The 13,953-nt window shown below is 44.0% G+C and overlaps 11 protein-coding genes across 11 annotated transcripts; 5 read left to right on the top strand and 6 right to left on the bottom strand.

The window, feature by feature from the left end:
- Positions 1-148: 148 nt before the first annotated feature.
- Positions 149-2,773, bottom strand: HK407_06g10980 (uncharacterized protein; the record flags this gene model as incomplete). The annotated part of the gene is made up of 1 exon (XM_060421070.1): positions 149-2,773. One exon carries the CDS (start codon positions 2,771-2,773, stop codon positions 149-151), a length of 2,625 nt encoding a protein of 874 aa, XP_060276725.1.
- Positions 2,774-2,880: 107 nt separating this feature from the next.
- Positions 2,881-4,182, top strand: HK407_06g10990 (histidyl-tRNA synthetase; the record flags this gene model as incomplete). Its single annotated transcript, XM_060421071.1, has 1 exon — positions 2,881-4,182. The coding sequence occupies one exon, from the start codon at positions 2,881-2,883 to the stop codon at positions 4,180-4,182; it is 1,302 nt and encodes a 433-aa protein (XP_060276726.1).
- Positions 4,183-4,206: 24 nt separating this feature from the next.
- On the bottom strand, positions 4,207-4,728 carry HK407_06g11000 (uncharacterized protein; the record flags this gene model as incomplete). The annotated part of the gene is made up of 1 exon (XM_060421072.1): positions 4,207-4,728. One exon carries the CDS (start codon positions 4,726-4,728, stop codon positions 4,207-4,209), a length of 522 nt encoding a protein of 173 aa, XP_060276727.1.
- A 403-nt stretch (positions 4,729-5,131) lies between these two features.
- HK407_06g11010 (RNA polymerase) lies at positions 5,132-5,851 on the top strand (the record flags this gene model as incomplete). Its single annotated transcript, XM_060421073.1, has 1 exon — positions 5,132-5,851. The coding sequence occupies one exon, from the start codon at positions 5,132-5,134 to the stop codon at positions 5,849-5,851; it is 720 nt and encodes a 239-aa protein (XP_060276728.1).
- A 228-nt stretch (positions 5,852-6,079) lies between these two features.
- Positions 6,080-7,915, bottom strand: HK407_06g11020 (uncharacterized protein; the record flags this gene model as incomplete). The annotated part of the gene is made up of 1 exon (XM_060421074.1): positions 6,080-7,915. One exon carries the CDS (start codon positions 7,913-7,915, stop codon positions 6,080-6,082), a length of 1,836 nt encoding a protein of 611 aa, XP_060276729.1.
- A 29-nt stretch (positions 7,916-7,944) lies between these two features.
- Positions 7,945-8,175, bottom strand: HK407_06g11030 (uncharacterized protein; the record flags this gene model as incomplete). The annotated part of the gene is made up of 1 exon (XM_060421075.1): positions 7,945-8,175. One exon carries the CDS (start codon positions 8,173-8,175, stop codon positions 7,945-7,947), a length of 231 nt encoding a protein of 76 aa, XP_060276730.1.
- A 247-nt stretch (positions 8,176-8,422) lies between these two features.
- Positions 8,423-9,220, bottom strand: HK407_06g11040 (uncharacterized protein; the record flags this gene model as incomplete). Its single annotated transcript, XM_060421076.1, has 1 exon — positions 8,423-9,220. The coding sequence occupies one exon, from the start codon at positions 9,218-9,220 to the stop codon at positions 8,423-8,425; it is 798 nt and encodes a 265-aa protein (XP_060276731.1).
- A 754-nt stretch (positions 9,221-9,974) lies between these two features.
- HK407_06g11050 (uncharacterized protein) lies at positions 9,975-10,730 on the top strand (the record flags this gene model as incomplete). The annotated part of the gene is made up of 1 exon (XM_060421077.1): positions 9,975-10,730. One exon carries the CDS (start codon positions 9,975-9,977, stop codon positions 10,728-10,730), a length of 756 nt encoding a protein of 251 aa, XP_060276732.1.
- Positions 10,731-11,018: 288 nt separating this feature from the next.
- HK407_06g11060 (uncharacterized protein) lies at positions 11,019-11,480 on the top strand (the record flags this gene model as incomplete). The annotated part of the gene is made up of 1 exon (XM_060421078.1): positions 11,019-11,480. The coding sequence occupies one exon, from the start codon at positions 11,019-11,021 to the stop codon at positions 11,478-11,480; it is 462 nt and encodes a 153-aa protein (XP_060276733.1).
- Positions 11,481-11,664: 184 nt separating this feature from the next.
- Positions 11,665-12,834, bottom strand: HK407_06g11070 (uncharacterized protein; the record flags this gene model as incomplete). The annotated part of the gene is made up of 1 exon (XM_060421079.1): positions 11,665-12,834. The coding sequence occupies one exon, from the start codon at positions 12,832-12,834 to the stop codon at positions 11,665-11,667; it is 1,170 nt and encodes a 389-aa protein (XP_060276734.1).
- A 354-nt stretch (positions 12,835-13,188) lies between these two features.
- HK407_06g11080 (tub-like protein) lies at positions 13,189-13,947 on the top strand (the record flags this gene model as incomplete). The annotated part of the gene is made up of 1 exon (XM_060421080.1): positions 13,189-13,947. The coding sequence occupies one exon, from the start codon at positions 13,189-13,191 to the stop codon at positions 13,945-13,947; it is 759 nt and encodes a 252-aa protein (XP_060276735.1).
- Positions 13,948-13,953: the final 6 nt, after the last annotated feature.

Here is a 13,953-nt window from a genome sequence, read left to right on the forward strand (position 1 = left end):
GCAGAATATTTATAGGTTTATCCACCAATAACAGCAGTTGATCCACCTAAATGTTGTATTCACCAATGCTCCTGTATTCCCTCCATCTGCTTTATAACACTTCATTGGTTACTTTTTATTCATACGCAAATCTTCTGTATCTGCCTCCTTATGCATTATTGTTGATAGGCAAGTCACAATGTGGTTTGCCCATGAGAGAGGAAAGTCCAATAGATGCTTGCTTCTTACCAAGAGCCTGATTGGGCTCGTCATTAATGCTCAGCAACTTCTTAACTGATTTGTTATGCTGCCAGTATACATTCTTGTTATCAATCACATTGCTTATTTGAACGTCAATACTTCTGCTTATAAAGTACGGCCGGGCACTATCCATATACATGCCTGCTCTATTCCTGTACAGCAGTGTCTTCTCAATCTTAGACAGTACATCAATATAGAAGCGTGTGCCTCTTTGCGCCCTAGACACACATCCTCCATATGCTGTGGATTCACACACAAACAGCTTTTCAACAATTCCTTTAAACCCACTGCCCACAACTATCCTCCTTATTCCACTAATCTTTACACTATGCATCTTCTCATCAAATCCAAACACAAGCTTCGATGACTTGTACCACGACCTGAAAATCATATTGATCTTTGGCCTACTATCCTCTCCAAGCAGGCTCTGTTCGCTAGCACCTCCTGCACTCCTCCTCAAAAACAGCTTTCCATTCGTCCTTCCTATTGCCACCCTTGCATCTCTGCCATCAAACTCCACAAATACCTGCTCACCATCCTCCTCGCATTGCAAAAAAGAAAGCTCAAAGCCAAACCTGTCGAAAGGCATCTCGAATGCAATGAACGACTCTTTGCAAAACACCATCCCCTCACACACCCTGCTTGATATCTCAAGTCGTTTTATCAATGCATCCATCACCTCGGCACGCTTCTTGCTTTCAATCTCAGCCACAAGACATCTCAGCCTTACCATGTCATCAGCAATATTCAAGCACTCCAGAGGATTACTGCATTCAACTGCATGGACATCAGCACCTACAAGCTCTTCACAGCTGAAGTTCGACTCCGAATGGATCAGACTGTTTCTAAGCGAGTACAGCCTATTATTCTTGCGATTGCTCATATCGGCTCCATTACTGGAATGCCTAGTTGCATTCCAAAATTGCCTGAGGCTCAGTGCCTTCACCACACATACCTCCCAGTATCCAGTCATTTTGAATAAATCCATTCGAACTATGTCACTCCGGATGCTGTTAAATCGTCCAGAAACATCTCTCAGCACAATATTCATGCATTGGATGAAAAAACAGTCATATCTGACTTCCTGAACAACCTTTCTACCAAAAATCTCAGCATCAATCAACGAAAGAGTATACAACATCTTCGTTGGAATAGTGCTGCCCCTCAGAGCATCAAGGATGCTGTATACAATTGCCAGCATCTGTGCCTGAACAGCCTTGTCCACGGGGTGGCTGAGATTGTCCACAGATTGTAATGAAAGCTTTTGGATCCTTTTCCCAATGCATTGCGCACACCTATCCATGTGCCTGTGCATTCTCTTTATGACAGATGCAATCGCTTCAAGCACCTCCGCTCTTTTGTCAGAAACCTCCCGCGCAACAAATAGAATTTTCTTCAGGCTATCGAGAGACACAGGCATGCTGCTGCTTATAAATCCATACTGCTTCTTGAGAGAAATCTGCCTACTCATCAGCAGCTTCATTAAGACAGCAAAGCTTTCATACTCATGAGTAATGTATGGCCAATATTGCGAGTCTACAAGCTTCCGAGCACATTCGTTGCTGATCAAATCCACATTCTGAATGCAAACAGCAAGAGCCTCGACATAATCTCCATCCACATCACTGCAACGCTCGTAAAACAGACTGCTGAGCATGCTTGTCTTTGTCTTTTTGATGAATCCTTTGAGCAGCCTTTCTCCGTTGCTTGTGCTTTCGAAAAACGCCTTACTGAATATACGAGAGGTGTATTCTGTATCTGACTCGCTGTAGCTTTGAGCCAGGATGTCGAGCAGCTCGTATGATGGAAACATCATGCCTAGTTTTACAAAAAGAAAGTCGTATAGCCTATGCGACTTTTGCTGGACCAATATCTCTCGTAACAGCATTGGATTGTTTATGTACCTCAACTCTGTGTACAGGAAGTCTGGGTAGTTTTCAATGTAGAGCAGAGTCCAATCGTTCATCACACTTGCATTTTTTGCCCACCGAAGTAGAATCCTTGGATCACACCTGAAAACATACTCAATCAGATAGAAGATATCATCAGGGCCCTCATATGATTGCTGTAGAGCACTCATCATTTCAAGCACACAGTATCCAAGAATGTCGACCTTGGTGCAGATAGGCTGTCTATGCAGCATGAACTGCATGCATATGCCAAGCGATTCCCTCATGATGTTTGGAGGCAATGCCTCATGACGGTTGCTGTGCATTCTGAATCTGTGCTTTTCATGAATGCGTAGCGCCATCAGTTTGCTTCTCCAGCTATTGCCGAAGTCATACATCTTGAGTACCAGTTCAAACATGCGCTGGTAGAACCATGCTTCACGGTGTTTTTCATGGGCTCTACTAAGAAGAAGATCGATCCTGAGCATCTGGTCGATGTTGTATTGCCCAGAGACACACAGCATGTTATCTATGTGCATGCATAGGTCTTGCCCGCTGAGTCGCTCCATTTCGTCGATCAATGCATCTAATGAGCGGTGGCTCTCGACTACGGGAGCAGGAACGATGTATTTTCTATCAAGCATGGCACGCATGTGACGCAATCATTTATAAGAGTATGAAACAATCATGCAACCACAAGCATCATATGCATGCAAAAGAATTGTAAAACAGAGATGAAACCTGCCCCAGAATGTCTGGGCTGAAGACACCAAAGGGAACCGCTGATGAGCTTCCAAGAGAAGCGTTTCTGTATGAGGAAATCATTGAGAAGATCAGAAAGGTGTTTGTTGTGCATGGAGCATCGCCAATATCAACGCCTACGTTTGAGATGAGAAGCATCCTTGTGAACAAGTACGGTGACGACTCAAAGCTTATATATGACCTTTCTGACCAAGGAGGAGAGATATGCTCGCTAAGATATGACCTGACTGTTCCATTTGCAAGATTCCTGGCATCGAAGAAGATAAGGAGGATGAAGAGATACCAGATAGGAAAGGTGTACCGGCGAGACCAGCCATCTGCTGCAAAGGGGAGGCTGAGAGAGTTTGTCCAGGCCGACTTTGACATTGCTGGCGAATGCATTCCAATGATGGCAGATGCAGAGGTGATCAGTTGCGTTGATAAGATACTGCGAGTGTTTGAAATAGGCGAATTCGTGATTAAGGTGAATGACAGGAGAATTCTTACGTCGATTCTTGAGATGATTGGAGTTGCAGAAGAGGATTATTCAAGCATTTGCTCTACGATTGACAAGCTTGACAAGATGAGTGTGGATGAGCTCAGGAAGGAGTTTATGCAGAAGGGCCTATCTGAATGCCAGGTTTTGAGGATTGAAGAATACATGAGGCAGGCGGGGAATAGCAATGTGCTTGAGTATCTGGAGAATGACGCAGTTGGAGAGATTGCGAGATGCAGGGAGGCGATATGCAGTATGAAGGAGTTGTTCAGGCTCTGCAAGATTCTTGGATGCGATGAATGCCTTGCTGTGGATATTTCGCTTGCAAGAGGGCTTGACTACTATACAGGGATGATTATTGAGGCAGGGTATATTGGAAAGCAGGTTGGGTCTGTGATCGGAGGAGGGCGGTACGACAACCTTACGGAAAACCTGGGGGTGAAGGGGATGGCGATTGCATGCGTAGGGTTTTCAGTGGGAGTGTCGAGGATTTTTTCAATGCTATGCGAGCAGTACTGCAAGGAGTCAGCAACGGTGGTGTATGTAGGAGCATCTGGAGGATTGTTTCTTGATGAAAGATTGAGCATTATCAGGATGCTATGGGATGCAGGGATTCCGTCCGAGACGTTCTATACGAAGCGGTCTTCGTTTGACGACCAGGTTGCATATGCAAGGAAGCGGGGAGTGCCAATCGTTGTGGTTGTGGGAGAGTCTGAGATTGCATCCAAGTCTGTTCAGATGATTAATCTTGCTACAAATGAAAAGAGGACTATTTTAATTGAAGATGCTGTTGGATATATCAAGGAAGTAGTATAATAAACCAGTATTAATGCAGAGCTATTACTGTACATGGGCCTGGCTGATATGCTGAGCTCCTTTTATTATGTATACTGTTTCCCCAACGATCTTTCTTATCTTGATGACTTTGGTTTGGTATCCTCTAGCTTCCATGGACGAAATGACTTCTTGTGGCTTGTTTGCTTTTATTACAAGCAAATAGACTGTTGGGATGCAAACAGAGTCTATGAATCTGTCGATTACAGATCTGCCGAGTGCCCCGCCTCCAATCACAGGATCATCACAGTCTGGAACGTACGGAGGATTGAACACAACAGCATCAAAAGCACTCTGATTGATGCAAGATAACAGGTCGGCCCTTACCAAATTGCCTCCGCTGTGGTTTAGAAGTGCCTTGATGTTTGTGTCTGTTGATATTACGGTGTTTTGCTTCTTCAGCATCTCGGCGACTACACCAGTGGATGTTCCTAGATCAAGCACGACCATTTCCCGCAATGTCTCAGCTTCAATGGCATCAAGAAGTGTGTATGTGTCTTCTCCAGGCTCATACCAATACCAATTCATATGGAAATGGGCTCATGAACCTTGGCAATGTCATTTCACACATATGAGCATGATCGGCAATCGCTGAGAAAGCCTTGCATTTATATTGGCTTGGCATCTAGCAGCAGATGATACATGCAGCATAATACCTGTACTGTGCAGACAGTAGAATTCTCAGATATTGTTTCCTTGAATCATATATGCATTCGAAAGTTAGTGAATGATCAGCAGGAATGCCTCTTCAATCCGTTGCTGGCACATGTAAAAGCTTATTCAATCGTTTACAGCAAGAATATTCAGGCATTATTGGGATGTCTTTATCTGTATTGAAGGATCAATCGCCAAATGGACACAAATTACAAATTACTGAAGCTCTGGAATGAATCGGATAACTAGAAATGCGAATTCAATTCAAAGGCCCTGGATGATACTATCAGTCGAGGAGTCTACACCAGAATGCATACAATTTACGCTACGAAACACAACTGTGTCGTATGCAAATGCACTGAGAAGAGTGCTGATATCCGAGGTGCCCACTGTTGCAATAGATCTAGTTGAAATAGAAAGAAACAACACAGTGCTTCCAGATGAGGTTCTGGCACATAGACTAGGCTTGATACCGATATATTCAAAGAGAGAGCTCAAGTACAAGAGCGAATGCGATTGCTCAGGGTTTTGCGATCAATGCTCAATCACATTTGAAATAGATGTTGTTCATCTTGACGATACGCTCAGGGTTGTAAGCACAAGAGACATCTTCTGTGCTTCGGAGGATGTAAACATTCGAAGCGGGCCGGTTATTGCAAAGCTTGCAAAGGACCAGGGGCTGAAGGTCAAATGCATTGCACGCAAGGGCATAGGCAAGACACATGCAAAGTGGTCACCTGTCTCTGCAGTTGGATTTGAGTATGATAAGAACAATGCTCGAAGAGAAACAAACTATTGGTTTGAGCAAGATGTGGAGGAAGAATGGCCCGGAGTGAAGCAAGATGAGGCGAATCCAATGCAGAAGATCGACGAGATTCGTATGCGGGTGGAGGTTGTTGAAGGAGGATTGAGCCCTGTGGCAATTGTAATCAAGGCACTGGAGATCCTCAGGGAAAAAGCAATGAGTGTGGTATCATCGATCGAAGAAATAAACTGAAGCATTTTATTGATTGTGTATATAAGAATTATCCAACTGCATATTTGTATTATTGCACTAGATAAGCATGCATCCGTACTTCACTACATTTGGAGCTGCCTTGCACTGCCATTAAATTGAGTATTCAGCTACAGATGCATTGCTTTGTACAATCAGACTTTTCGTGCTGCTAACTACTAATTGGATCTCACGCAGTGATTTTCACACCACCTAGTCAGGCCCTCATATTTAGCACTGGCCTTTCTTAACTTTATCAACATACTCCTGGGCCCTAAGCTTAACCTCCTCAACATTTCCACTATTTTCTTTCTCATACTCCAGCCACATCTTGTAAAAGTCTTTCATGTCCTTTACCTTCCATTTCTTCTCCACCACTCTTCTGTAAAGACTCCTTAGATACACTCCAGACTCATTCTTGATATATGCAATCCATACATCCTTCCTATCTGTAATAAGCCTCTCCACAATCATCCTTGGATTCCCACAGTACTTATATATCAGGCCAATCGATGCTGGCAGGAACTCCAAATGGCTTTCTACAAGCGCAATTCCCCTATTCTCGTTTTCCTTGAGCAGCTTCTCCAAATACATTCCAAACGACCTTCTTGTTGCATCTTCCTCAAAATACAGCTTCAAAACATCCTCTTCGTCTGTATTCAATGCCACAACCTCCAGAAACTTCGGGCTGCATATCTTAGAAAGCCTAGAAACAGTCTTCATCCATCCCTCATCATTAGCAAACACAAGGTAATTCACATATGCAATGCATAGCTTATCCTTTTCGTCTCCCTCCATCCTTGCAACATGTTCGTCAAATATCTGCCTTGGCGCATCATGCTCATCAATCTCAATCTTATACTGCATATGCTTGATAACAGGCATCGCTAAGCCCGGATGTGCTTTGATCTCCATCACAATGTCGTCCTCGTTCATCACACTCTTTCTCTTCCTTTCGGCCCCCAATGTCTTTGAATCCTCAACTACTACCTCTGCAACATCCTGATCCAATACATCTTCAATGTCAAATGGTACTGACAAATCAATTCGTGATCTGATATATCCATTCCTATCTCTCATCTCTCGTTTTTTCTGCTCTTTGTGCTTCTTAAAACTTTCTTCATTACCATCCTGCTTATTGTTCAAACATTTGTCTCTACTGCTTGCGTCCTCCTTCTTCTCAATCTTCATCACAAACACATTGCTTTCTACATCGCAGACTATCCCACGAACCACATCTCCGTATCTTCTTCGCTTTCCTTCCTCAACAACCACATATCCCTCTTTCCCCTCATACTCAACGCAAATCTTCTTCTTCTCATACCGCTTGACTTTTGCTTCAATCAGGTCGCCAGCCTTCAGCTCAACATATTCATCAAACAAGTAGCTTCCTAGATTGACTTCCTTGACCACACACTTCACCACATCTCCAACTGCATGCCTGCCATTGCCTCTCATCAGCCCTTTCACATTCCGGTCCTTCACCAGATATCTTCCACCGCACAACTCTCCGCTCACAGTCATGCTTACCACTCCACTCACCGGATCTCCAACCTGCACAAAATGAAGATGCCGGCCCTTTTTGAATAATAATACTTCTATACTCGTATCTTCACGATTATTCTGTGGCACCAAATATCCTTCTCCGTACTTCGTCTCCACAAAGCACCTTCTGTTTCCATTCTCGTCATCCTTCCACTTCATCTCACCCCGTGTCCTAAATCCCGGATGCAACGCATTAGACTTGTATATCTCTGCTTCTCTCAGATCGTCTGTTTCCCTCAGTATTTTGAACGTGTACAGCACGCCCTCCGACACATCGTCTCGTGTTATTGTCATCTTTCCGTCCACAGAAAACAGAATGCACACATTCTCCTCTCTTGAAGCCAAGTAGCTGTTGAATATTGGCGCAACATAGAATATCTCAACACCGTCTCTGTATCTCGCCGGATGCATCCCTGCACTGACATTCAGCTTCTCGATCTTGTATGTCTCCATAGGTGTAATGAACTTGCATCCATGTATCTTTCCATATAGATACGTCAATTTCTGTTCAAACAGCCTCATCGCAAGGGAAGCCACCCACGAAATAAATCTTAATGTGTCCGCGCTGCAATTGCACATACGGCCCTTCGCACAAACTGCACAGCAAGCCCACAAACACACATTCTATTTGCAACAAACTGCCCGTAGTTCCTCTTACTGAGTGCGATTGCGCCAAACACGGCTCCTACTGCATATCCAGACGCAAAAAACAGGCCTGCTGTTCTGAGAATGCCTTTTCTGAAAGATGGCATGTATAAACACTCTACCTTTGGCTCAAGCATATCAGTATGGGCATGTGCAAGCTCGGCTGATCATTAGAACAGCAGCTGAGAAATGCAGATTCAGATGGCACATGACGAAAGGATGATATGCATGCAATAATGAGCATTCCTTCAATAAACAAGACTTAACAGAATGCAGATTTATTATGCTATTTACAACTGGCAAGTTTTAGTATGTAGATGCACACAAGCATGCTGTCTGCCACGAATTATGATTGAGCTGATTGCATATACCATGCATTATGCATTATGCCTTAGATTCTTGCTGCTGCTGCTGTTGCTGCTGCTGTTGGCCCTCCTCTTCCTTCTCATCGTCGTTGTCTCTAAACCTCAACAGGTAGCTTTCGACAAAGATGATTGCAAAGATGATGATGAATGCAGACCCGCCCACAAATACACCCAGGGCAGTGCTATCGCTCGAGCTCACCCCATGCCATCCCTCAAATGCATTAAGAGAGCTCCACAGTCCAATAAGTATGCACACAGAAATGCTGTACACCTCGGCCCTTGATATTGACTTCAGCAGCCTGCTGTTGTTTCTATGCCCAAGGAACAGGAAGAAGGCAAAGAAGATGAACAGCAGCACCCATGCAGTCCACATGTATATGTAGCTGATCCTTGTGATCAGGATTGTAAGGTAGCTTGCACCATATGCACATATTAATGCAAGGCATACGTCTCTGAATATCCTGACAGATGATACGAATGCAGCAATTGCACTGACTGCCAATACAGACAGATCGAGATACCACTGCACATTGATGCTTGACAGCATCAGATGAACAAGCGTGAAATAGGTGCCCAGCAGAACAACAGTGCACATCTGCAGCCTTTGAAGGGACTTTCCAGGAATGCTGATGAACACCACGGCAGCTACCAGCGCCATCGAGTACAATGTGTTCCACACCGGATCGTCAGATGGCAATGCATAGTATGGCGTTGGATAAGCTAGGTCGCCTTCGAAGTTTGGGTCGGTCACCTCTTGAGTATTTGATGCTTGGCACAGTGCAAAGGACGCAAGCAAAATCAGAAGAGCTGAGTTCATCTGAGAAGCAAGAAATGCAATATTTATACTTTTTTGTAACGAAAGTGTGAGTCATGAAACATTCAGCCAACGAATGAGATGGAAGACGATCAGTTTCGGGTGTAACAGAAACGTGCCAATACATTGTAAGAGAGAGTTTGATTCAACATTTAATTACACAGTATTTGACTGTTTCAGTACGAATACATGCTGCTGTAACTTTTGGTGCTCTGATACGGGACATAGGTAGTGCCTGTATACATGCTACTGGTGCTGGTGGATGTGCTGTCGTACGGGTTGAATGCATGGCCGTTTGATGTGAATGAATATGGCTGGCTGACTGTCTGGTTGAATGCAGCCTCAGGACCTGATGAATAATAGTAGCTATTTGACTGTGCCGATGGAGAGGATGATGAATAATAGCTGTCAGATACCGATGATGTCTGTGTGCTTGATGAACTCTTATTGACTCCGTTGCTTGAGCTGGTAAGAGAATCTGATCGTATTGCTGATAGTGCTAAAAGGATTCCGAAGGTTATGTTCATTAGTATAGTGTGTGCATGCATCTAAATTAAATATCTTTATTAAAACGATTGTTTCGACGATTTCCAATCATCCAATACGGCTTTTATCATGTGTGCCATGGATTCGCTGTGTGCATGTAAGGGTTGTCTCACTACAGATCAACGAATCTTCGTTGCTGGGCATGCCATGAAAGCTTACTGCTTGAGCAGCGCAGATACCATGCAGTGCCATAGCCCTTGTAAATACAGGAATGCATACAAACAAGAGTCAGGTATTTGCACAAATGCTTGGACTGTATGGAACGGATTTTAGAAGAATGGTGGGGGCAGAGGGGCTTGAGGATTCCACGTTAGATGAATTCAGGCATATGTATTTAGATGTTCTAGACATGTGCTATGCGAAGAACACGGTGTGCAACCAGAAGAAGATGGACTGGCTGCAGATCAGGGATGTGTATGAGCTTGAAAACAGATATTGCTTTGATGTGCTTGTAGCAGGGAATGGGATGAACGTGTGCAGAAGGGATTTTGAGCAAGGAGGAGAGTTGGGAATGCTCCTGAAGGATTATGAATTCAGGCTACTGGAGAAGCTGAGCATCGTTAGAAAGATCTATAAGAAGATGCATGATCAAGGATTGACATGCGACGATCTTGGTATGAATGCAGCAATGCCTGATGGATGTGCATCGCTAAGAAGTATGATGAGCACATCTGCAATCAGTAAGAGAGCCTCAACAGATGAAATAGCTGAGGAAGGAGCCACTAAGACCCGGGGAATAGCGATAATTGTTAAGAATGCCCAGCATAACAGGCCTTTGGAGTCTGTAGAGGATGAGAAAAGCAGTGGAGAGCATCACACTGGCACTATGAATTCTGGCCCAGTGCCTTACCGATCGACTGACGGCGGCTTGGAAAAGCATTTAGACACGCCTAAAGGTAAGAGTGAAACGAATGAATGGGTCAGGGGAGATTATTCCGGCATACTCAGGCTTTCGCGACGGTATTGAATGTGAATAGCTATTAATGCGAATGGATTGAATGAGAGAATCTGTAGTAACGGGGTTATTAAATTTTGCAGCAAACCCTTGGAAAATCTTAAGTGGAGGATCTGTATGGGCTAACACGAGTCAATTTTCCCACAACGACTGAGATGATAAGAGCGCCTTACCTGATTGGAAATGCGTGTCAGACATCTTTGACATTTTATTGTAATGTGTTTTTCTCAAGATCGAGTGCTGTTTGTGTGGCCGGACTGTTTTTATGTTTGAATGACCCCATGGCCAGCCCAGCATTGAATGAATGAGCGGTTTGACAGGGAGGATCAATTTGGAATCAAGAAGGGATCGCAGAGCCATACAAGCTCGATTCCAACAGGCTGCCGGGAGGAGCACAAGAGAGTTGTGTGTGTGCCACATCCAACTATTCCAGGAAAGGCAATAAGGTATCGGATATGCTACACAAAGAATGGAGACGTTGGAGAGGCAGACGCCTTGAGGATCGAGGTATCGTATGGGCTTGAGAATCTGGCAAGTTGGATCAGAAAGATCCTGGAGTTCCACAAATTCAAAAGACTGCTGGTCTATGTGAAGTACGGAGATCTTCTGAAGCTCAGCGATGAAGTGGAAAGGATTGGTAAAGATCTATTTACATACAATTACAAGTTTAAGTTCAGTTTTATTCCTGATAACTATGAAGATTCAGAGTATGTGCTGCTATATGAGATAGAAGGCATAAAGAAAGGAGAGCATTATGGATGAGCATGTAGCATAAGTATTTCTTCAGAAGTGTGTATAATGGATTGTAAATGATATGTGTAGGCAATGCAAGCCAGATGCTGAAAGGTGTAACAATATTTTTAATTAGTAAATCTATTATGCTGTGAAGTGCAGTTTATATTTGCCTTTGTAGGAAGTTCATGGCTAGAAAAGTACATTACTGGGTTTATGGCCAACAGAGACATCCACAGCACCTTGGCTCTTTTGATCCTTTGTTCTGGATGTCTATTTGTTGCCGAAGCATGCTGATTTTTGGATTTGCCTGTGTGTTTCCAAACTCGTATGAGATTGTGTACCACCATATTGCGAGGAGAATGTTGCCCGTGCCGTCGTTTTCTGCGAACTCTGCAACCGAGTATGCTGCCTGAGGATGGCCTTTGATGGCGGCCTTCAGTGCCCAGAAGAGCGATTCATTCAGGTCTGACTGGACTACGCCATCAATCCCTGTGAACAGGATTCTTGAATATGACATCTGTGCATCTATTTGGCCCAGCTCGGATGCCTTCTTATACCAGGAAAATGCAAGGGCAAGGCTCTGCTCCTGCATCAGCTCACCTGCTTCGTAGCATTTTGCCACTCTATACTGGCAGTTTGGGCAGGAAAACTCTGCGCCCTTGAGATACAACCGGAATGCATACTCCTCATCAGGCTGGATCTCGCCAAATGTCATGTCTGATTCGTATATCTGCGCTAGGTCATAGTATGGATATGGATATTCGTGATTTGCCTTCCTGACTGCAAGCTTCAAGTAGAACAGCCCGCTCTGGATATCTTTCTTACTGCCCATATCGCCATGGATAAGAACAGATCCGTATGTGTGCATCCCAGCAATGTACCCAAGCTTTGCAGAGCATCTATAGAAATCAAGTGCATGTTTCCGGTTTTTTGGCTTTCCTATGCCCTTTTCAAGACACTGGCCCATCCTGAATGTTCCGATCGGATGGTTCTGCCTAGCAGCAGACGAATAGTATCCCACTGCTTTAGGACCGTTTTTGCAGAGCCCAAACAATCCGAACTCGTATCCCAGGCCTATGAATGTTTGTGCCTCTGAGAGTGTGGAGCTGTATGGATGCTGGCTATCGCTGTCGTTTACTGCTCTTATCAGGAACGAAAGGCATTCGGAGTTGAAGCTGTCCATGGACTTTTGTGCATCTCTGAGCCTGTCCAGGGGATTTTCTCCAATGACAAACAGGCACTTGTATGAATCGTTGTCATCTTCTATGAACTTCATGTACTCACGCAGGAGATCGAAGACCTCTGTGCTTGACTCAGATTGAAATGCCTTTTCGAAGTCATGCTTGAGTGTTTTGTTAAGTCTTCCGAAAAACGACTTCATCGCAGGGAATTGCTAAAGGAGAATCTTAACACATGCCTTGTACTAATCGTATCTCTCCTGATCTGCTTTTACTAATCCGTCATATGTGCAGCCAATTGATTCTGGTTATGCAGCATTATGTCTTTGAGACAAAGCTGGTTGATTCAATGCAGATAATCTTTAACAGAAACAAGCAAAATGGTGTGCTGGCTGCATCATGCATGCTGGTAGTTGATTTTCAAATTATTTGCATTTGAAGCATATGCTCTTTATGCTCTAAAAGACGGTTGGATCAGTGTTTTCAAATGCAATTGGTTTGCAGATGCTGAAACGGTTGATGAAAGCAAATATAACTGCCCAAGCCTGTATGCAGCTATGGAGGAAAATAGTGAAGCGACACATCCTCCTGTGTATGAGTTTTCATACTCTCCAGAGCTGAACTTGCTGATGGATCACTTAGATGAAATCGCGTTTGAATGCGATGGTAAGGACCTGTTTGCCCTTGCATCTAACAAGATACAGCAGGATCGAAGAGATGTTGTGTTCAATCCTTATCCGGTTGGCAAGGTATCGAAGGGAAGGCTTGATGTGAAGTATGGGCTTCTGAACGAGTACCTGTATGAAAGCCAAGACTATGCGCCTCAAAAGCTGCTGAAGGCACGCAGAACAATCTGTGGGTTTGAAATATACAGTCTTGGCCAAGATGTAGAGGAGTATGTAGGATGCCTCAAATCGAATCTTTTGGGCACAAGATATAATTTAGAGCAAAATGACGAAAATGTGGTAGAAATCAGGTATGTGACGTCGGTATTCAAGCGTAGGGGGCCAAGGGAGTTTTCTGTGTTGTTTATGGGGATGTCTGGATCTACTGATAGGCCAATAGTGATGAAAAACAAAGAGCCTTACTACAATGTGGAAACCAACAGCTATTCTTTGAACTTCAATGGACGAGTGACAACACCATCGGTAAAGAATTTTCAGCTGGTGCATCCGCTTGAACCCACATATGTGACATTGACTTTTGGGAAGGTTTCTCGCTACAAATACATTCTTGACTATGCATATCCGTGGACAGGCATACAAGCATTTGCAATAGCACTTACTGCACTGGACTACAAGATTGGATGCGATTGAGGTGCA

Source organism: Ordospora pajunii (genome assembly GCF_021821965.1).
Source record: "Ordospora pajunii strain FI-F-10 chromosome Unknown Cg_06A, whole genome shotgun sequence".
NCBI lineage: Eukaryota > Fungi > Microsporidia > Ordosporidae > Ordospora > Ordospora pajunii.